The 22,433-nt window shown below is 61.8% G+C and overlaps 1 protein-coding gene across 5 annotated transcripts in view; it reads right to left on the bottom strand.

Annotated features, from left to right (window-relative positions):
• Window positions 1-22,433, bottom strand: part of SMG6 (SMG6 nonsense mediated mRNA decay factor) — a 67,591-nt gene that overhangs the window by 36,425 nt on the left and 8,733 nt on the right. For 4 of the 5 annotated variants that reach the window (XR_014024663.1, XR_014024664.1, XM_081314207.1 and 1 more), the window contains exons 2-10: window positions 19,712-21,338; window positions 18,300-18,495; window positions 16,011-16,121; window positions 15,668-15,774; window positions 14,414-14,492; window positions 13,483-13,593; window positions 13,200-13,403; window positions 8,682-8,743; window positions 4,204-4,349 (exon numbers count right to left, since the gene is read on the bottom strand). Coding sequence is in view for 3 of the 5 variants with exons in the window: in XM_081314207.1 (XP_081170333.1) it covers window positions 4,204-4,349; window positions 8,682-8,743; window positions 13,200-13,403; window positions 13,483-13,593; window positions 14,414-14,492; window positions 15,668-15,774; window positions 16,011-16,121; window positions 18,300-18,495; window positions 19,712-21,338 (2,643 nt within the window). In the remaining 2 variants the exon portion in view is untranslated. The remainder of the gene's footprint in view (window positions 1-4,203; window positions 4,350-8,681; window positions 8,744-13,199; window positions 13,404-13,482; window positions 13,594-14,413; window positions 14,493-15,667; window positions 15,775-16,010; window positions 16,122-18,299; window positions 18,496-19,711; window positions 21,339-22,433) is intronic. The other variant, XM_081314208.1, reaches the window with a different exon arrangement.

Here is a 22,433-nt window from a genome sequence, read left to right as displayed (position 1 = left end):
CAGGGGAAGCTCGTTTTGCCCCCCTCCCTGCCGAGCTGAGCCCGGCCTGCCCTGTGCAGCCAGGGGGCCACTTTGCAGGGGAACCCCACTGGGGGGTGGGATTTGTGGGGTCTTTCCTTTCGGCTTCATGAAGTCATTGGGAGGGTTGGACCTCCTGCTCAGCTCTCGCTACCATTCAGACATGCCCCGGCTGCTGAACTCCTGTCCCCCGGCGGGGGGTGGGGTGGGGTGAAGCCAAAGCCACAGGCTGGCGGTATGGACGGCAGCCGAGACCCCCGAGCCACGTAGGCAGCCCCCAGGAAGGAGTGTCTCTGCAGCCCAGCCGAGGCCCTGGGCACCAATCCAGAAGGGGCTCTGGACGCCCTTTGCCAGCAGAGCCAAGACCCCTGCAGACCCCCTCCTCTGACTGCGGCAACCCTCATGCTGGCTCTCAGGGCAAGGGGGGGGAGACTTCCCCGACGCCCTCCTCCCGTGCCCCCGAGCTGCCCTCTTCTACCACTGTCCCTGTCAAGGCAAGACGGCCGAGGGTTGCACAGCTCAAGATCAACCGAAGCCACCCACAACAGCAATGGCTTAGGCTTATGGGCCGCCCCATGGCACTCAATGGCACTCTTTGCATCCCAACAATGCAGGGCCTCATTTTACCAACCTGGGCAGGACGGAAGGCTGAGTCAGTTCTGAGCCAGCCGGGATCGAACCCCTGGCTGCGGATCGCAGAGTCTGCCTGACACACTTCAGGGCAACCACTGTGCCCGCGGCGCTCCCGATGCCAACCGGATGCCGTATGTGTTTCTGTGTTCTGCTTCAGGCTGCCCGACAGCATCGGTTCCGTCACGCGGGAAGTGCTGGGCCGGCCCAGAAGGGCCCCTTCGCACGTCACGTCACCTCTGGCACCTTTTCAGAGTTGCTTGCTGGACAAGCCACAAGAACTAAGCCGTGATCTAGTTAGCTTAGTGCACAGACCCAGATCCAGCGCACGGCCTTCCTGCCGGGCTGGCTGCCAGACGGGGCTCCGGCCATCCTGCCAGCAAGCCCGCTGGGGCGAGAGCGAGCAGAGAAAGGCCCCGGGGGCCCCCTCTGCCAGGTCCCCCCATCGGCTGCAGCTCGACGCCGTCTGGGGAGCAGCTCTGCTTGGAAGGCAACTTGGCTTCTGGAGGGCAACATCCTGGCACCTCCTGAAGATCGAGGGCTGGGCTCTGGCCAAGGCGACGGCAACGGGAAGAGAGGCAGGAGGGTTAGGGTCTCGCCACAGCCACCCATGCCCAGCCATGGAGCCCTGGCTGGCTCTTACGCAAGGAAACGGCACCAAAGTCCCCGAGAAGTGGTGGTGCCACTGTGCTCCAGCGTCCCCAGGAGCCCCCCCAACTCTTGGGGTCAGTGAGAAACACCCCCACCCCCCCGGTCCACCTGCTCTCCCTGCTAGGAAGCCATCGGCAGCATCCCGGCAGGAGCTGAAGGCGAGAATTTGCCGTCCGCAACGGAAGGGGGCCGGCCTCCTCCTGCCCGAAGCCCTTTGCCACCAATTTATTCAGCCAACCCACCAATTTGCAGGGAGCCCTCGACTTACGTCCACAATTGTGCCCAAAATTTCTGTTGCTAAGTTGTTCAGTGAATTTTGCCCCATTTATTACTTTTTTTAATGACGGTTAAGTGAATCACTGTAGTTCAGCTAGTAACACGGTTGTTAAGTGAATCCGGCTTCCCCCCATTGACGCTGCTCGTCAGAAAGTCGCAAAAGCGGATCAGGTGACCCCAGGACGCAGCAACCGTCATAAATATGAAACGCTTGCCAAGGGTCCTAATTCTGATCACGTGGCCACGGGGATGCTGCAACGGTCGTTAAGTGTAAAAAACGGTCGTAAGTCAGGTTTTTCAGTGCTGTTCTAACATTGAACGATCAGTAAAGGAACTGTTGTAAATTGAGGACTAGCTGTATGTGGTTGCCCGTCCCTCCCTTGAGCCTTCTCCCCCCCTCCCTCTACTCCTCCAACTAGACTCCTGTGGTGGTGGTGGTGGTGGCAGGGGGGGACTGGAAGACCTTCAAGGTCCCTTTCTGTGAAATCCCGCCCCCCCCCCCCCACTTCAAGGGCAGCACCCAGAACTGGATGCAGGATTCAGGGAAATATTTACTTCCTCTCTGAGGCGGCCATTCCCAGCCCCCGGGGGGGCACCGATTAAAGTAAGCAGAGCCACCATTTCCCCTATTCGGGGATTCGACCTCTGTGGACGCAGCCGAAGCGTCCATTTGCATTTTTCTGCCACCCCAACACACCGCGGCCACCAACTCGCTTGGCCATCAACCGGCTTGAAAAGCTTTTTCGGAAATACCAGCCCTAAAAGCCAGACGGTCGCCTTCCTCCTCCTCCTCCTCCCTCCAGCCCTGCATTGAATCAAGCCCAGGGCTATTTTTATTGGGGCGATGCCAGCCCCCATGAGCGGGAAAGGTGCCGGACCGAAGATGGGGATCTAGAGAGCCCCCCCCCGACTTAGGTCCCCATCTGGGAACCGCAAGCAGAAAGACACACTCAGCCAGATGCCACTTCAAGCCTTGTTGGGGTTTCCATTCAAAAGAGGGGCAGGGGACCCCCCAGGAGTGCAGGGTGAATTTGGTCTCTACACTGCCTCAAAGGGGGGGGGGGTCAGGGTTCTGCCTGGGACCTTCAAGGCTGCATTGGGAGCCACACGATCTGGAGGGGCCACGTAGGGTCTAAAGGGCCCTCGGCAGAGGAACATGGGTGGGGGCGCCCACCGGTCCTGGCTTGAGGGGCTCTTAGCATTAGCAGCGCAGGGGATCCCTGCCTTGAAAACCTGCCCCCTTGGCTGGCCGGGCCCCCAGATGTCCCCACACATCTGGGCAAGACCTGGGGGGGGGGGCTCGCACCCAAGGAGCCCCCAAGAACTGCAGCCCGGCTCTAAAACTCCCCTGCGGAAGAACAGCAAGGGGCCCGACCCCCCCGCCCCTTTGGGGGCCCACCTCTCTCTCCACAGCTCCGTCTGGGGAAAGATCTAGAAGACCTGGGGCTGAGCCGGGCTGGGGGAGCGGAGGGGGAGGAGGCGCAGCCCCCCCCGGGTGGTGGCCCATAAACCCATCTTCCCGTGATTCACAGAAACCATAATCCAATAACGCCCTAAAGCAGAACAGTGTGCCTGATATGGGTTTGATTCGTGCAATTATAAAACAAATTATTAAAGCGAGGGGGGGGGGAGAAAGCCCCCGAGTCCAGATTGGAATAAATTGGGTGCAGATGGGTGGGGGAGGGGGCGCCCGCTCCCCTCCCCGAGATGCCCTGCCGCAGCAGCACGGCTTCAATTATTGCGCTCACACACCAGAACGAGACGCCCCACTTCCCCCCAAATCATCCCCCCCAAAGGAACATTCTCCACGCATTTGTGGTCGGAAGACAGGGACCCCCCCTCCCCCTCGGCAGGCCAACGATCCCCCTGCCCAGATTTCACCAGGCTGCTCTCGCCTCTCTCCGGGAGGGGGGAGGGGGGTTTCAGGGCTGTCTGCCACTCCGTGGGGACTCGCAAGGGCCCCCCCGGAACCCCCTCCTTGGGGCAGCTGCCCACCAAGGCAAGAGGCTGCTGCAGGAGGAGCCTGAGGACCCCCCCAACCTCTAGCAGGGGGCCCTGACAAGGCAGGGGAGCCTGGGGGGTCTCCCGCAGAGGAGCCTGGTCACCTGCCTCCCAGGATGAAAGGATCTGCTGCTGCCCACAGGGAGTGGGAAGGGACCTCGGAGGTGATCTAGTCCAGCCCCCTGCTCAAGCAGGAGACCCTATCCCATTCTGGGCAAAATGGCTGTCCAATCTCTTCTTAGAGAGCCTCCAGCGATGGAGGCAATTTCCCTTCCCCTGGTTAATTGTTTTCACTTGTCAGGAACCTTCTCCTTAATTCCAGTTGGCTTCTCTCCGTGGCTAGTTCCCCCCCCCCCCGTTGCCTCTGCTCCTGCCCTCTGGTGCTTTGGAGAATTGCTTGACCCCCCCCTTCTTTGGGGCAGCCCCTCAAATACTGGAAGGCTGCTACCCAACTTCTGGAACCATTTCAGGCTGGTCTCGTCCACCTTGGCAGCCATTTTGCAGGCAAGAAGGAACGGGCACCGAGGGGACCCCAACAGGCTAGCACGGGGGGGGGGCATCTTCTAGAATGCCGCCCACCCTCCCCCCCCCCGCCCCGCAGGTGAAAAGGCTCTGGCCGGCCCCTACCTTTGGGCTGCGAGTTGTGCACGGCAAACATGTTGATGGCCATGAGCTGCAGGAGCCGGCTGCTCCCGACGGGTGGGGGGCTGTGCTCCAGCAGGGCCCGGAAGGCGGTCAGGACTTCCGCTGCGACAGGCGGGAAGGACTCCATCCTGAAGGAGGGCAGAAAGGCAGGATGAGCGAGAGGTAGGCAGAGGGAGACTCCAGGGCCCTCCAGAGGCCAGCTAGCCTGGCCTCATCTAAAGCAAGGTGCGTGTGGGGTGGGCGGTTTCCCAGCCCAGTCCAGAGAGAAGCCGAGAGGTTCCTAGTAAGGTGAGGAGGGGGCTGGCCTCTTGCTGCTCTCCTGGGCTGCCTGAGCCCCTTCCCCTTCTCGCCAGGCCTGGGGCCCACCTCAAGCCCTGCCTGCAGGCTCGGGCCCCTCTGGGGTGAGGTAAACCTGCAGCCACTGACTGAGGGGACCAGCCAGGCAGAATTTAAGCACAGCCTGCCCCTCACCCCCCACCGGCCGGACAGTCACCTCTGCCCTTTTCCTTCCGGGGGCCGCTGCGAGGAGGAGAAGGGGTGGCGGAGGCAGCCGTGCCAGCCTCGCTCCCCCCCCAGTGTGGTGCAGGGCGACCAGCTCTCTGCTCCGGGCAGCAGCCTGGACTGGGGGGGGGGTGGCGCTTCTGGGTGGCACCGGGACTCCGTGGGGCCTGGCAGGCTAGGGCTTTGCCATCCTAGCTGCCCTCCACACCGGAGTCCTTGATCCCCCACGCCCCAACCGGCCCCAAGAGGGCGGTGGGCACTGAAGACCCCGACCGTCTTCTGGTGCGGCTTACTTATTTCTACGTTTAAAACATGAACGGTACAAGGATTCCTCAGCTTACGAGCACAACAGAGCCCTACAATTCTGTGGCTAAGCGAGGCGGTTGTGAAGTGGGGTTTGCCCCATTTGACGACCTTCCATGCCACGGCCGTTAAGCGAACTGCTGCTGCTGTTAAGCCAGTCACACGGCCGTTAAGCGAATCTGGTTTTCCCCCGCTGACCTTGCTGGTCAGAAAGCCTCAAAAGGGGGTCGCGCGCCTGCAACCGTCGTAAATACAAGACGGGTGTCGACCCAATTTTAATCGCACGTCCCCGTGGATGCTGCGGCGGCCTTAAGTGTGAAAAAAATGGTGATACCACTTTTTCAGTGCCGTCGTAACTTTGAACGGTCACTAAGGGAAGGGCTGTAAGCCAAGGCCTGCCTGTAATACAGCCGCCCGTGGCATCACCAGCTCTTGGTAGGAGCCGGGCCAGATTGGAAGGGAAGAAAAGCGGTGGGGACGAGCCGCTGAGACCGCCATCCCGTCTGAGCGAAGGGCCGGGCCCAGATGGCCTTCACCTGAAGCTCTAAGCCCTCCCCGTCCTCTGACAAAAATAAACTTCTTTTTAAGGCCAAGACATCTGTTCCAGAGGACTGGAAAATACCAGTGTAGCTTCAGTTTTGAAAAAGGGAGCGAAGAAGGAGGGAGGGAGGGCAGCCCGGCTTATGTCAGCTTCGTCAGCTTGACACCCCAGCTGAGAAGAAGGCGAGGAAACCACAATCCAAGATGGAGACGGGTGCGCTGTGCTGTGGAAACGGGGGGGGGGGGGAGGGCCTTCCCTGAAGAGGTCCTTTTGAGAGGTCAAGAGGGACCCTCCAGCCAGCCACACGCCTCGGACCCTCGGACCCTCCCGGTGACGGCCCACCGCGGAGCAAAGGAGCCAGGAGAGAGGGGAGGAGAAAGGTGTTGGGGGGGGGGGAAAGTGGGGGGTCAGAGGCAGGGAGCAGAGGAAGGGGGCAGCCGGGGGGGGCGGGCTCTCCAAAGCAGAGGCCCGGCATTCGAAGCTGGGGCTGACCGGGGAGACAGCCGAGCTTGCTCGGGATCACAATCGAGAAGGAATCGCCTGGAGCAGCCAGTGGGGTCCAGGGTGAGAAGCCCCCACGTCCAGCCACACACGAAAGGGGGTCCGGCCAGGCGGCGTTGGGGGTCTTGGGAATCGGGCTGAACGTCGGACTTTTCCAGGAATTGCGCTGGTTTTGAAAAAAAAGCCAGGGCCCTTTGAGAGCGATCAGGAAGCTGCTGTTGTTGCGGCAGTCGTGTGTTTACATTTTATTTCCGGGGAAACCAAGTTTAGAGCCGGGTGGACTTGAACGAGGAGGAGATCGTGGTGCCGCAAATCATGCGGACAAGGGCAATCCACAGGGAGGGGGGAGGGGCTCAAGCAGAGGAGATTGAGGCACATCTGCTCCCTTCCTCCCACATCTTCTACTTTTAGTTAGAATCTGAATTTTCACTGTGCTTTTATACGCTGGTACGTATAGTTACAATTTTATTTTGACCTTGTAAGCTGCCCGGAGTCACCTTTCATTGAGGAGATGGGGTGGGGGGGTGGGAAGCAAATTTAATAAACAACAATAATAAAGTCACTCGATTGCAAAAGGCTGCAGCTTTACACGAGAGAGCTGACATCCTCCAAAGTGACCTCTGACCCCATCAAACCATCTGCCCATCTGCCCATCCCGGGTCCTTGGGAAGGACTCCGGAGGTGGACAGAAAGGCCGAAGCCAGCCAGAACATCTGGCTGACTGTGCAGTGAACCGAAATAAAAAATAAAGAAAACCAGGCACAGAGGGAGAAGAAGGTGGGAAGGGCTTTCGGAGCTGAATGGGGGAGCCACAGACTGGGGAGAGGACGGACCGATTTATGCAGCGCATGGCAAAAGTGGCCCCCAAAAAGGTGGAGAGAGAGAGAGGGAGAGAGGAGAGGGAAGGAGAGGAGAGAGGGAGAGAGGAGAGAGAGAGGGAGGAGAGGGTGGAAAGAGAGGAGAGAGGAGGGGGAGGAGAGAGAGGGAGGAGAGGAGAGGGAGGAGAGAGGGAGAGAGGAGAGAGGGAGGAGAGGGTGGAAAGAGGAGAGACGGAGGAGAGGGAGGGAGGAGAGGGAGGAGAGAGGGAGGAGAGAAAGGGAGAAGAGAGGAGAGGGAGGAGAGGAGAGGGAGGAGAGAGGAGAGGGAGGAGAGAGGAGAGGGAGGAGAGGAGAGAGGGAGGAAAGAAAGGGAGGAGAGGAGAGGGAGAGAGGGAGAGGGGAGAGGGAGAAAGGGAGGAGAGAGGAGAGGGAGGAGAGAGAGGGAAGAGGGAGGAGAGGAGAGGGAGGAGAGAGGAGAGGGAGGAGAGAGGGAGAGAGGAGAGAGAGAGGGAGGAAAGAGAGGAGAGAGAGAGGGAGGAGAGGGAGAAAGAGAGGAGAGGAGAGAGAGGGAGAGGGGAGAGGGAGAAAGAGAGGAGAGAAGAGAGGGAGGAGAGAGGAGAGGGAGGAGAGAGAGGGAGGAGAAGGAGGAGAGAGAGAGGGGAGAGAGGGGGAGGAAAGAGAGAGGGAGGAGGGAGGGAGGAGAGAGATGGCACAGAGGGATGGGCTGCCAGCGGTTGCCAGATGGCGAGGTCCACTGTCTGGACTTCAGTCCCCGAGGAGCAACCGAGGCACAGGGGCTCTCCCCCTTTCTACACCTGTGAGCTTCACAGAAACCCCGGGGAGGGGGGGCACCGTGGGTTGAGGATCTCCTGACCAGCTCCCCACACAAAAGGGATGGGCAATGGGGAACCCAGGGGGCCACGAGGCTGAGGTGCTGAAGGGCGGCAGGCTCAGGAGCAGCCCAGGCCCAGCACCAAGCAGCAGGGGGCTGCCAGCAGTTCCCACCATGCCCACAATTCCACTGGGAGGGGAGAAAGTGGGGCACTTGCCGTCTCCCTGGCTTGGGACCCCCACGCAGGGAGGCCACGCTGCTGAGAGAGTGCCAGAGGGGGCTCAGGAGAGCCCTTCTGCGTGCCTGGAAACTGACCGCTGCCCAAGCAGGAAAATGGAGGTCCAGCCTCTTCCTGAAAACCTCCAGTGCTGGAGCCCCCACAACCTCTGGAGGGAAGCTGTTCCAGCAATGAATCAATGCGATGCTTTCCCTCCAGAGGTTGTGGGGGGCTCCAACACTGGAGGTTCCCAGGAAGAGACTGGACAGCCATTTGTCCCCAATGGCATAGAGAACGAGTGTCCAACCTGGTGGACTTGAAGACCTGTGGACTTCAAGTCCCAGAATTCCCCAGGCTGGCTGGGGAATTCTGGGACTTGAAGTCCACAAGTCTTAAAGTTCCAAGGTCGGACACCCTGGGCATAGGGTCTCCCACTTGAGCAGGGGGTTGGACTAGAAGACCTCCAAGGTCCCTTCCAGCCCTGTTATACAAGAGGGGTTTTGCTCTGAGCCGGTGGTGGAGAAGCTGCTGCCAGCATCCCCCAGGCAGAGCGCCGAGCCCGCCCCTCCTCTCCCCCCAGACCCCGCAGCGGAGGAGGAGGAGGAGGAGGAGGAGGAGGAAGAGGCCAGGTCGTTCGCATCCCACCCTGTGCCCTCCGTTCCAAACACCAGCCCAGCTGCTCCCGGGACTGGATTCCAGAAGGGCTCGTAATGGAGGCGAAACAAAACAAACATCCTGCAGCCTTACCCAATCCTGGTAAACAGCTTCCCATGAGCCTGGAGAAAACGGAGGACGAACCTTTTGTTCAGCTGTATGGGAAAAAGAGAGAGAGGGAGAGAGAGAGAGAGAGAGAGAGAGAGAGAGAGAGAGAGAGAGAGGAAAAAGCGGGGGGGGGGGAGAGAATGCGATGATGATGATGATGATGAAGAAGATGAGAAAAGAATCCAGGCCCGCTCCCTCTTCCTGCGAACGCGCAGAGTCCCGAGTGGCCGGAGAACCTGGCCAGGGCCAAGGGGGTGGTACGGCAGATGGGAACCGGGCGGCCGTGCCCTGGCCTCCAGCCTCCCTCCCGGCCTTCAGAGGGCCCCTGCCAGACAGCTGCAGGGGAGGGCGGCGGTGCCAGGGCCCCCCCTGCTGGCAGCCGGGGGCTTTGCAACTGCTCCTGGACACAAGCCCAGATTCCTCCTCGTGTCTATGTGTGTGTGTGTCTGTGTGTGTGTCTGTGTGATGCTATGCAAGCAGGGACGGCGGGCCTTCTGCTCTGCCAGGGCAGTGCCCGCCTCCTGGGCTGCCACTGTAGGGATGTCAACCTGCCAGGAGGCGGCTGGCACCGGAATAACGGATCTGGAAGGGGAGCTTTGAGGTCTTCCTAGTCCAACCGAATGGGACAACTCGCCGCAGTACAAAGTGCAGCGTTGCAATTTAAGTGCTTAATAAAATAGTTTTAAAAAATTATTTGAACTTTTGTCATTCCCATTTCATTCTGTCCCTTCTTTTTACGTCCTTTCTTTAATGATTCTGTTCCACCAACAAGGCTTGGAAAGGAGAGGAGCAACCTGGAGTTAAGGAGAAAGTTCCTGACAGCGAGGACAGTGGAACAGAAGTTGCCACCAGAAATCGTGGGTGCTCCATCCGTGGACGTTTTTAAGAAGAGGCTGGACGGTCCCTTGTCTGAGATGGCATAGGTCCTCCTGCTTCAGCAGGGGGCTGGACTAGAAGACCTCCAAGGTCCCTTCCGGCTCAATTTTTTTTTCTATTCTGTTCCGTTCCATTGATGTCAGCGTAACTCTTGTCCTGCTGCCAGTTGTTCCCCAATGATTTGGCCATAGCAAGTTGGCCACGCCACGCTGGCCACGTCGAAGGCCCCAGGTCCAGCCCCTGCTCAAGTAGGAGACCCAGCAAACCTCAAGCAGGCATCCTCAGGACGAACCCCTCCTCCCCCTGCTTTGCTAACCCTAACCCTTCGCTGAGCCGGGCCTCCCCGTCCGATCCTCAGACAATGGGGTCCTCCTTAGGGGGGGGTTGTGGATCAGAAGCAGGATCCAGGTGCTGCTGGTTCCGCTGCCGATCTGCCCGGTCCCCCCTGTGGGCCGGCCCCAGAAACTGGCCTCACTTCCCGAGACCGGCTACGTCACTGAAGGCCTGTGGAGATTCTCCAGCTCCGGGCCTCACGGTTGCCCCGAAGATGCTTTTTCCCCAAAGGCAGCTGGACTTTTTTCTTATCTTTGAAAACGTTTCCCTTCCCATCCAAGAAGCTTCTTCGGTTCTTCAGGACTTCAGAAGTGAAGAAGCTTCTTGGATGAGAAGCGAAAGGCTTCCAAAGAAAAGCACCGAGCGGGTCCGGCCGCCTGTCGGGAAAGCTGCATTTCCCAAACATCTCGGGAGGCAGAGGACAACCTGCACGGAGGGGTGCTGAGCCCGGGGGGGGGGTGTCCCCGGGGCGAGGCCTGGCCCAGTTCCCCTCAGCCCCCGCTCCTGCAGACTAGGCCTGGGAAGGCAGCAGCTCACATTTATTTATTTATTTTTATTTTTATTCCATTTATATCCCACCCTTCTCCGAAGACTCAGGGCGGCTTACAAGCTTAGCAGTAGCCTACCCTGCAGGGGTGTGTGTGTGTGTGAGGGAGGTGCACCTTCAGAGCACAACAGCCCGAGAGAAAAAATCCAGGCTGTAGCCGCTCTCTCCTCCTGACCCCGGAGCCGCTCTGCGGATGACTCAGCCTTTGCGTGACTCACCTGCCAGGCCGGCGCTGGGAACCTCCGGGCCTCGCTGCCCACAAGAGGAAGCGGCACCAGCCCACGGGCGCTTTTGCAAAGCCGGCTGCCACAGCCCGGCTCCTCCGAGCCCTGCAGAGCTCCCCCCCCCCGTGCACGCCTGGGCCCTTCCCCCGCTGCCCTTGCCGTGACCTCATGCGGAAGATTCCCCCCCCCCCCGCAGCCTCTGCTCCGGGGAAGGCAGGGCTACGCCGGATCCATGGGAGGCCCCCCAAATAAACTGGGGTCCCCCTCGGGGAAGGCGGAGGAGCAGCCGCCGGCAGAAACAGCGGCCACAAAAGAGGGGCCCGACCTGCAGCCGGCCAGATCCGGCCCTCGGGAGACCCTCCGGGGAAGCCCTCCTAGGCAGAAGCCAAGGGGGTCCCCAGGGGCAGAGAGCCCCCCCCAAAAGCCACCAAGAGCAGGAGCGAAGGAGCAGGCGGGCAGGGAGAGGCCGGAAGCCTCACCTTGCACCCACTCCCCATCGTGGGCACCGTTGCACGTGTGAATGGCAGCTCCCACCATTCCCCAGCTAGTCTGGAGCCAGTGGAGGATTCTGGGACTTGAAGTCTGCGTGGCCAGAGGCGGCCCCAGGGCGGGAAAGGCCGTCTGGTCGCCCCCAACGATGCTGCGGTGTCCCTGGGGAGGGGCTGCAGGAGGGCCAGGCAGGGGCCTGAGTGCTGGAGCCCCAGGAGGTGGCTGCTCTGGAGGGGGGGGCAGGGGGAGGCCGGCCCAAGGCTAAGACGGCTCCTCCGGGGAGCTGAAAGCAGCCCTGGCAGCCAGACGGGGCCACGAAAGGCAACCTCCACAAGCAGAAGGGGGGGGGGAACGGGAAGGTGGGAACCGGGTGGCCCCCAGCACGAGACCAGAGCCCGGCTGCCCCCATGCTGGCAGCTGAGAGGCTGAATCACTTTGAAAGGGGAAACTCCCAGACCACGTAAAATCATGAGTGAGTGCCGTCAGGGGTCAGGAGGAGGCCAGGGAAAGCTTCTAGTCCTCATGAAAGGGCAGGCAGGTGTAATTTGGGGCCCCTCCTGTGTAGAGGGGGGGGGAAGGGAGAGACTTCTGGGCAAGGCTGCCCTGTGATCTCCCCCGGAAAATGAACTGGCTCTGGATGGGCCTTGCCCCAAGCATTAACCCCCCCCACCCCCCCCCGCTCAAACAGTGACAAGCCTTCCTTGCCATGCCTGGAAACCCTCCGTGGGAGCTTCACCCGGCCTTGTGGGTGATAGCGAAAGGTCACACGGAGGTAGGAGGGGGGGCTTCCAAGAGGCTGGGAGTTTTGCTGGGGGGGGGTTGCAGAAGGGACTCAGGCCTGCGGGGGGGGGGGAAACCTCCCTGACAGCTCTTCCGTTCCCAGCCAGGGCTCCAGCAGGGCATTGCATGCCGTGTGTCACGTCCCCAGCCGGGGGGGGGGGGGGGCGGGCATGTGGTTTCTGCCTCCAACCCCCCCCTCGCAGCCTGGCACCCGCGGCTTCCTCCTTTCAGAGCCTCACAGCTGGAAACGAAACAACACAAGTCAAAATAAAGCTACGGGGCGGTTTTGGTGACCCAGGTCAAGTCGGTTCCCAGGGGATCTGGCACGCAGCTGCTCCGGGCGGGGGGGGGGGGGGGGGGGAGAGCCACCTCTGGGCCAGGCAGGGTTTCCGGGGACACCCAGGGGTGTCTGGGCTGCCCCCCTAGCTCAGAGCCCCCCCCATCTTGGCAAAGAATCAGCCCCACGTGCAGAGAAGCCCGACTGCAGCCGAAATGCTTCCTCTTCGGCTTGAGTCTCGGGGGGGGGGGAGGAAAGGGAGGGAGATTACTTGCAACACCCCAACTCAGCAAAGAGGAGAGCAGCAAACCTGGGAGATGCACGGACGGGTCCTCATTAACCACGGTTTGTTGACTAAACCACAAAGGGCCGGGCCCACCCAAGTTTCTCAGCCTATCCTGGAAGTGGGGCGCTCTTGTGTGCAATTTTGAGGGATGTCGCTGCCCCCCCCCCAAAAGGTGGGTTTTTTAAAGATGCAAATTAAGCTTTTTCAGCAGGGACGTCCAAGCGTGGCCACTCCGAGGCCTGTGGACGGGGGAAGCCGCCCGGGGAATCCTGGGAGTCAAAGTCCGCAGGTCTTCCAGTGGCCAAGCTTGTTCAGCCCTGCTTGAAACTTTTGGGATGTCACAACTGTTGTCAAACCTATTTTCAGGAAAGGCTGTGGATTTCAATTCTTGCGTTTTCCCAAGTATTCACACACACACACACACACACACACACACACACACACACACACACACACACACACACGGCCCTGCAGCCCAAAGCACCCCTCCCCAGCCAAAGGCAGGAAGGCCAACTCTTGGCACGGGAGGGGCAGGGCCTGGCACCCGGGACCAGTGCAGGGCTGGCAAGGAAGACCCCCCCCCACCTTCTACCCGCCCACTGCCCCAACCCAAAGCCTGGGCTTCCCCCATAGCAAGCCGAGCAGCGCCCCCTTGTGGCCGCCTAGGGCGCCACACCCCTGCGGGGCTCACCTCGCTGGGGCTGAGGCTGCCCAGGCCGCCGTCCTGCCCGGAGTCCCGGCTGGACTCGTGGCCCTGGCCGGAGCGCGGGTGGGAGGGGTGGATCCAGAGCTCCAGGCGGGTGGCATCGTCGTCGCCGGAGGGCCGGAAGGCCGCCTTCCTGCTTCGCTGGCTGCCCTCGCCCCCCCGGGGGCTCTTCTGCTCCAGCTGCTCTGCCTGCGGGGGAGGGGGGAGAGGGCCGTGAGGAGCGCATGGGGGGCCCGGGCGGGCCGGGCCGGCTGCCCCGCTTACCCACCTTGCGCTTGGTCTCCTCAAAGAGGCTGGTCAGGCTCTCCTTGGCTGTCAGGATGGGGTTGCTGGCGGCCAGGCTGCGCATGTAGTAGTAGACGGCGTCCAGCTTCCTCCTCTGCGGGGGCAGAGAGAGACGGGCGGAGGGCGTCAGAGGGGGGCAGCCGGACACAGCTCCCCCCCGACGCAGCCATGGGACGACGGTCGAGCAGAGGCGGTCCTCAACTTACGATGGTTTGTTTAGCGACCACTTGAAGTTACAGCACCACTGAAAAAAGGGACTTGTGACCGTTTCTCACACTTACGACCGTTGCAGCTTCTCCCCCCGCCCCGGTCATGTGATTAACACTCAGATCCCTGACAAGTGGTTCATATATGTGCCGGTCGCAGCGTCCGGGGGTGTCACACCATCCCCTTTTGCGACCTTCTGACCAGCAAAGTCAGCGGGGGGAAGCCGAATTCACTTAACAACCGTAGGACTAATTCACCAACGGCAGCGATTCACTTAACAAGAAGTGGGAAGAAGAGTCATAAGAGCCCCTCGTCTGAGACGGGAGAGGTTCTCCCGATCGAGCAGGGGGCTGGACTAGAAGACCTCCAAGGTCCCTTCCAGCTATTCTGTTTTAAAATGGGGCAAAACCCGCTTAACCAACATAAATTTTGGGCTTAACTGTGGTCGTAAGTCGAGGACTACCTGTACCCCGAGTCGGGGCCTGAGCCACCTCCCGCCACCCCGCCTGTTGGAGGGAAAGGAGGGTGGCAGCACCAACTCCAGCCGAGCCTCCCTTGCAGGTGTTGGAAGAGGAACCCCCCCCCCAGCAGGCCATGGCCTGGGACCCAAAGGCAGCCTGGCACCTGTGGGGAGCCTGCTGCCCCCCCGCCATGGCTGGAGGAGGAAGGCGGGGATGCGCAGAGCCGGGCCAAAGCCCCCCTCTCACCGTGTAGACAGCCAGGAGGGCCAGCTGGTTGTACGGGCGGCCGTTCTTGGGGGCGACGTGCTGGGCCTTCAGGTACCAGCTGGGGAGAGAGGAGAGCAGGAGCCCTGGGAGAGCTCAGCGCAGGGGGGGGAGGGAGGCCGCCATGGGAGGGTCCCTCCTTCCCTCACTCCCCCAGGCTGCCCGAGGGCTGGGCTCTGCCCGCTGGCACCCCTCAGGGGCAGGAGGGCTTCCCTGAGGACCCTGACCCGGGGAGACACCCCCGCAGGCGCTGGCAGGGCGCCCCCTCCCTCCCTCCCTCCCTCCCTCCCTCCCAGTGGCCTCTGCCTCCCGCTGGCCGCTCTAATGGGCCAATGCTCGAGCCAGAGAGGGACAGGCTAAGACAGGCTAAGCCGAGCAGGAGCCAGGGGGCCTTTCACCCAAGGCGCCTCTGACCACTGGTGGGCACTTCCCTAAGGCAGCAGGGTTAGGATCTGGGTGTCTGGGGTGGGGCGTGAAGCGGCCCCAGCATTTGCCTGCCTCCGCCAGTTCTTGCGCTCGCGCGGCTGCCCCTTTTGCCAAGGCTGGCCAGCTCCAGCCCCGGACCCCTCAAGCCAGGCTGCCACCGACCGCTCAGGCCCGGCTCCTGGCAGGGATCAAGGCAAGGGGGCGGGTGCCCAGGCCCCGCTCCCCCTCCCCTCCCCCCCACATGCCCCCCAGCTCTTCTAGGCTAAGGGGTGAGCGAGCCTGAAAAAGCCAGGCTGGGGGGGAGTTCATGCCACCCTCTTGGTGGGAGGCGGGGGAGGGGGCAGAGCAACGGAGAGCCCTCCCTCTCGGATTCCAGGGCCGGACAACTTTTACGTCCCTTTGGGGGGGGGAATGACCCGAGACCAGGCTGGGAGGGGGCAGCATTCCTGCCTGGCCACAGCAGTTTTCAGCCCTGCTAAGTGCAGAGGGGCCCTTTCAACCCTCCTCCGGGGGGGGCGTCGTCTCTCCCACTCAGGACGGGGGGCTCCTTCCCCACTCCGGCCAGTGAAGCAGTGGTGGCCCAGCTGGCCTGGGAGGTGGGCCCGGGGCAGAGACTCCGGCCTGCTCATTAACCTCTTGCAATGCGCTGCCTCCGGAGCCCCCGGTGCCAGGGCGGAGGGGGCGGCAGCTCAGGTGCGGGCGCTAGGCGCTGCGAAGGTGCCTACAGGCGAGCTTTGTTTAACGGCGTAGCGATCCGTCCTCGGCCAGCCGTGCCCCTTGCGGACCCCACCCCACTGCCCCCGGCCCTACCTGCGTGCCTTCCCGTAGTTGGCCGTGTCGCTGCCTTGTTCGCGGTACCTGCAGATGTCGCCCTGGCAGATCAGGCTCCTCTGGGCGCTGATGAGGGCGTACTTCACCTGGGGGGGGGAAAAGCAGGGAGCCAGCCGATGGGGGGGCGGCTGGAGACCCCCTCCCCGCCCCTCCTCACGGCAAGGCAGGGCCGGTCAGCCCGGAGTGCGAGGGGCTGCCCTAAGGGAAGCGTCCCCAGCGCCCCCAGAGTCTGGCCCAGCCCTCGTGTGTTCCTCAGGGGGGGGCCCCGAACCCTCCCTCCTCCCCCCGCGAATCACCTGCCGCCCCCCCAGCTCCGCCTCACCGTCTTCCGCAGAGGCTTGCTGCGAACAGCCATGCTGTCCATGTAGTCCTCCAGCTTGAACTGGTAGGTGGCCTGCAGCTTCTGCAGCAAGCCATCAAAGAAGAGGGTGCCCTGGGGGGGAGAGAAAGCAGCAGTCACAGAACGACGGAGGTGGGAAGGGACCTCGAAGGTCCTCTAGTCCAACCCCTGCTCGAGCAGGAGACCCTCTGCCAATCGGGACAAAGGGCCGTCCAGTCTCTCCTCGAAGACCTCCGGAAGGGATGGAGCACCCACAACTGCTGGAGGGGAAGCCGTCCAGATTGACTGTCCTTGCCGCCTCCTTCGTTCCAGGTTGCTCCTCTCCTTGAGCAGAGGGCGAGGGCAGCAAGCAGGAGCCTTGGGGGGAGGGGGGAGGGGGAAGGGCCCACCCCCCTCTACTTTGGGGATAAAGGGGCAGAGCAGATGCTCCAAAGAGCTCCCCCCACCCCCAGGAACAGGAGAGCCAGAGGGCTGAAGATGGGAGGCCAGGAGCTCCCTCGGTCATCCTGGGGACGCATCGCCCCTGCTCCCTGCGGAGCCCTGGGCTGAAAGACCCCCCAAAGCCCTCAGGCACCAGGGGCACCAACGCAGCGGCTCCGGAGAAATACTGGGGGAAGCTGCAAGGCCCAAGCCGGCCCTCCCAAGTGCTGACGGACGTACGTTGGCCAGGCAAAGGGGGGACAGATGGAAGTGGCCGGAGAGGGGCGTTCTTCAGGCTGGACCCAAGGGTGGACAGCCCTTCCTCCCCACTTAAGGAAGCCTTCATCCAAACGGCTAAGCTGACCTTTGGCCTTTACACCTGCAACGGTGGCAGGCCAGATGCTGCCGCTGCCCTGATCCAGCTCTGGAACTACCTGCAGATTTTCTGCTTCAGCTTTTGGTTGAAAACGGACTCCCCCCCCCCCAGGCAGAGCCCTCCCATCTGCCTCTTAGGCCAGCCGCCATACAGGCAGCCCTCGGCTTACGACCAGCACTGGCATCAAACACTCTGCTGCTAAGCAAGGCGGTTGTTGAGTGTCACGGCTGACTTGTATCACCTTCTCGGCCCTGGCTGGTTAAGCGAATCAGGGCAGGTGTAAAATGAAAAGCAAATCTCTTGATCTCTTATTGCTGTATTTTTGCCGCTTATTTCGTTGTCTTATTTCAGGGGTGGGGAAGCTTGACTCTTTTATGACTCGTGGACTTCAACTCCCAGAATTCCTGAGCCAGCCATGTGGACTTCAACTCCCAGGAATTCTGGGAGTTGAAGTCCACGAGTCATGAAGGGGGCCGTAGTTCCCCACCCCTGGTCTATCTTATCGCTTCGTTGTTCTGCTATTATTCTTACGCTTTTTTTCGTTTCTTCGTTTTTACTGCTGCAAGCCACCCGGAGGAGCCCCAGGGTGAGGTAGGTGGCAAATAAATTTAATAAATAAATGAAATAGAACAAAACAACAAAACAAAGATAAATAAAATAACAAAACACAATAATAAGAAATACATAAAATACAATAATAAATAATAATAAAAAAAGAAATCCAGCTTTCCCAACGGGCTCGCCTTGCCGGAAGCCGGCTGGGAGGTTGGCAAGCGGGGGGCCCGTGTCCCGGGGGACGTGGCAACCGTCCCGAACACCTGCCGCCTTTTTCTGTAGGACGCCTAGAGTCCCCACGAGTAGGTGACTACATGAATTTTCCAAAATAAATAAATAAAACGCCAGTTGCCCAGCATCCAAATTCTGACCAGGTGACCGCAGGGATGCTGCAACCGTCGTAAGTGTGAGGACTGCCTGTAAGTCACTTTCTTCAGCCTTGCTCTAACTCCGACTGGTTGCTAAAGGGACGGTCGTGAGTCGAGGACCGCCTGCACACGGTCCCCTTCGGCTGGGACAGGGAAAGGGAGCCGCATCCTAGAATCTTGAGAGAGCTGGAAGGGACCTCGGAGGTCTTCTAGTCCACCCTCTGCTCAAGCAGGAGGCCTGCACCAGTGGCCTCCATCCTTTTGGCTTCTGCGGACGGAGGTTTTTCCGTGGACCAGAGGGGGCCTGGTTTCATGTGCTGCCTGCATCCCGCGGATGGGGCTCCGCTTGCTTGTGAGGCCCGGTTGGTGGCATGCCGCAGCCCGGTACCGGGGAGTCGGGGACCCCCGCCCTGCACCGTTCCAGAGAGAGGCTCGTCCGGCCTCTTCTTGCAAGCCTCCACTGAGGTGAAGCACCCACCAGCTCTGGAGGGAAGGAGGACAGCTCCCTTCCGGCCCCCACCCGCCCAGGGCGCCCCCAGACCCCTGCCTCACCTCGTCCAGGATCTGGAGCAGCTTGCCGCGGATCTCCTGGGTGCTCTCTCCCCCCGCCGGTTCCTTGAGCAGCTGCCGGAACTTCTCGATCACCTGATAGAAGGCATTCTTCCAGAGCAGCTGGTCCACGTTCTGCGCATCGGCCACTTCGATGTCGGTCAGCAGGCAGAGCTCGTACAGCTGCAGCATCTCCGCCCTGCGATGGGACGCCCGTCAGCTGCTGGCCAGCCGGGGGTCTCATACCGCCCCCCGCCAACTCCCATATTAAAACAAAAACGAACCTCACCCCATCATATAAGGTGGTCCTCAACTTATACGACAGTTCGTTTATCGACCGTTAGAAGTTACAGGCCTTTTTCCAGGATGGATGGAAGGAGGACGGATTTTTATGTTATCAGGGACTTTTCTCGCCGGGGATGAGCACAGAACGGCACCTCGTTTCTGGACGGTGCCACATTAAGCTGGACCACTTTAGGCTGCCCTCTGCGGCTCAGGTCCAGCCAGCCCAGCCCGATGCCCCGCAGCTCCCTGGCTGCCTACACACGTTCCCTGACTTACGACTGTTCATTTAGTGACTTCAAATGACAACAGCCCTGGAAAAAGGGACTTTCGACCATCTTTCATACTTACAACTGTTGAAGCGTCGTCAGTCACGTAATGAAACTTTGGCTGCTTGGCAACTGGCATCTGCCTGTCTGCCTCCCTCTCTCTCTCTCTCTGTCTGTCTAATACATTTGCTCTTAGTCCTGTGCTTCAGGTGACCAGTGCTGCATCCCGGGGGGGGGGGGTGGTTGTCCCGGGGTTCCCTTTTGTAACCTTCCGGCCAGCAAAGCCAACGGGGGAAGCCAGATTCACTTAACAACCATGTTACTAACTTAACAACTGCATTCATTTGCTTATCAACAGTGGCAAGAAAGGTCGTAAAATGGGACAAAACTCACTTAACAACTCCAACAGAAATTTTGGGTTCAAAAGCTGAGGACCACCTGTATTTGGAGGGGGGGGCTGCTCCCTCCCTGCTTCCCAGGGGCTGACAGGGACACACACACAGCAGACGTTCCCAGAGGGGTCAGGGAACGTCTCCAAGGCGAAACACCTTCCCACCCCAGGGCCTCCTGAGCGGCAGGCACAGTCGCTGGTGTTCAAGCACCCACCGGACAAACCACGTACCCTTCCCTCAGGACCCCTGGCACAGTCCTCCTTCCTCCTGGGCCCCCCTTACGCCTAGGAGCCCTCTCGGGGGCTGCCCCCCAGGCCAGGCCTCCTCTCGGCAGCCAGCTACGAACTCTGAGCTGAGGGACATCTGACCCGAACAAGAGAGACCCTGGCACAGCTTGGGCAGCTGCACAGGCAAGAAACACACACACACACAAACCCCCGCAGCAGAGGGGGAAACCCCTTCCCCCACCCACCTGAGCTTGCCCATCTTCTCCAGGCCCTCCGGACTGAGCCTGTCCCGGGACAAGAGGTTGCTCAGCTGCTGCTCCAGGTGCCCGGCCTCCCGCAGGGCCTTGCCCAGCTCTTGCTGCTGCTGCTGCTGCTGCAGGTGGTGCTTCTGCTGCTCCGCCTCGGGGCCGAGGGGGTCAGCCGGGGGGGCACCGCCAGCCCCCCCACCGCCACAAGGCTCGGCCTGCTTGGGGTAGCCGGCGGGGTAGTAGGCCGCAGGGTAGACCTCGCTGCCAGCGCCCACCGGGAAGGGCAGGGGGTATCCCGTGTAGGGGTACGGGGCCCCTCCGTAGTAATAGGGGTTGTCCGAGTTCTGGAACCGGTAGTAGGGGGCCTGTGCCTGGCGGGGCTCCCCTCGAGGCACGGGGGCCCCCTCGTCGTCCGTGTCCAAGAAGTGCAGCTGGGTCCCCGGGCTCTTCAGCGCCGGCTTCTGCTCCGGGTTGTTGGGGTCCCAGAGCCGACGGGACGTGCCCCCCCGGCTCCAGCCGCGAGGGCCTTTGCTGCTGCCAAACAGGAGCCGGGCGCCCCCTCCGTGGGGGGCTTCGGGGGACCCCGTGCTGCTGGGGGTCAGGTCCGTGTTGGCCGGCAGCACCAGGATCCCTCGGCCCCGGTTCTGGGGCTTCCCCTCCCAGGCCTCTGCGGGGTCCCTGGGGGTGGCCCTGGAGGGCTTGCCGCCCTTTCGCCACTCGGGCTGGGAGGTTGTGGCGCCCCTGCCGGTAGGCCAGGGCCCCCCCTGGGACGCTCTGGCCTCCTGGCCGCGGGCGAACCGGCTGTGCTCGGGGCCCCTCCTGGCCTCCGGGCCCTCCTCGGCCCTGTCCTCCTCCAGGGAGTCGGTGGAGGAGGCGGAGAGCTGCTTCTGTGGGCGGGGCCTTTCCGTGGGCTTCCTCCCCAGCTCCGCCTCCCCACGGGCCCCCTCAGTGCTGTTGCTGCTGCCTGCCGAGCTGGTGCTGCAGGTGCGGTAGCGGCTGCGACGCTTGTCCGAGCGCGAGTACCGCTTGGGGGGGCTGCCCCTGCCGTGGCCTGGCTCGTCTCGGGCCTTCTGGGGCCGCTCGGCCCGCCTGCCCTTCTCCCCCCGGAAAGGCCGGGCCCCTTCCTGCTCAGGCCCTCCTTCTGGGCCCCCTGGCTTCCCGGGGCCCTGGCCAGCCCTCCCGGTGTCCTTCTCGCAGTCCGCTCCCCTCTCCTCCTTCGGGGGGAGCTCCTCCTCTGCCGGTGGGGCAGCCCCCGCCTCCCGGGGCGAGGCCTGCAGGCGTTTGCCAGGCTGGTAGATCTGCTGGTCGGGCTTCTTGGCTCGCCTGACGATGCGAGGGCACCAGTCCTGCGGGGCGCCCCCGGGGCCCTGGGCAGGGCCTTCCAAGAAGCCGTTGGGCGGCTGGCCCCTGTCCTCCGGGGGGGCCTGGGGGAGTGGGGTGTCCTCCCTGCAGGAAGCTGCCGCGGGCTCCCCGGGGCCCAGGCCCTCCGCCTTGGCTTCCTCCTCCGGCGGAAGCTCCTGCTTGGCCGGGCCAGGCTTGCTCCTCAGGCGGGAGAGGCCCGGCTTGTAAATCTCGAGGTCCGGACGCCGGTTGTCCTTACGATGCCGGGGCTCCCTCAAGGTCTCTGCAGGAGGGGAAGCACAAGAGGACCGTCAGCCCTGTAGCTGGTCGGGGGGGGGGAGCTAGTGGGGGGCTCACCAGGCGTGGTGGGGGAGCAGACCGACTGGGAGTGACATCTCTGTCGTTAAGCCAAGCTGTCACTCAGAGGGAAGTCATTTCCTTTTCCCCACCCCCTCCCCTAGCCCACAGGTCGGCAACCCGCGGCTCTGGAGCCGTCTCCTGCGGCTCCCAGCCGCCCGGTGTGCACGCACCTCTTCGAACGGGCAGTGGTGCACGCACACCTCTCCAAATGGAGAGTGGCACCGCCCGTTCCGAGAGGTGCACGTGCACCTTTCCGAAGGGCGGAGGTGCGCACGCACGTCTCCAAGCCGCCGCCGTCCCATCCGGAGACCTGCCGCATTCGTCAAACATTGACGAACACGGCAGCTGTGCAAACGGGATGGCGGCGGTTTGGAGAGTGCGCGCGCACCTCTCCCAAGCCGCCACCGTCCCGTTTGCACAGCTGCCGCGTTCATCCATGTTTGACGAACGCGGCAGGTCTCCGAACGGGACAGCGCGCACCTCTCCAAAGGGGAGACCCGTCGCCGCGCAGGTGCCTCCCATTTTGCGCATGCACAAAATGTTTTTTGCGCATGCACGTGAGTGGACGCACGCACGCGCACTTTTTGCGGCTCCCACTTTTTTGTTTGTGTGATGGAACCGGTTCTGAGTGGCTCTTTTCCTTTTTCCGGTTGCCGACCCCTGCCCTAGCCTTAGGCCCTGGGATAATTAGCAAGAGGAGAGTGGGGAGTTTGCACTTCCCTCGGTTCAGTGGAGAGGAAGGCATCAGGAGAGAGTCGGCAGGCAGAGCGTGGGGAGGGAAAAGGTTCGGTGTGCCTGCTGACTCTCTTGCGACCCCTTCCTCTCCCATCTCTGCACTCTGCGAAGGTGGGGGGAAAGGCAAACCGCAGGGCGGGCACAGGATCGTAGTGACGATCTCCTGGCTAAGGAACATTATGAAGAAGTTATGAGGAAATAAAAAGACCGCTTTTGCGTTTAACTAAACACCTTTTGGGGTGGGGGGGGGCTGCGGCTGTGTTTCTGAATACAGCGGAAGCAG

This window comes from Vipera berus, assembly GCF_964194415.1.
Source record: "Vipera berus genome assembly, chromosome: 1".
NCBI classification, from domain to species: Eukaryota; Metazoa; Chordata; class Lepidosauria; order Squamata; family Viperidae; genus Vipera; species Vipera berus.
The sequence above is the reverse complement of the archived record's forward strand: the minus strand, read 5'-3'. Positions and strand labels throughout refer to the sequence as shown.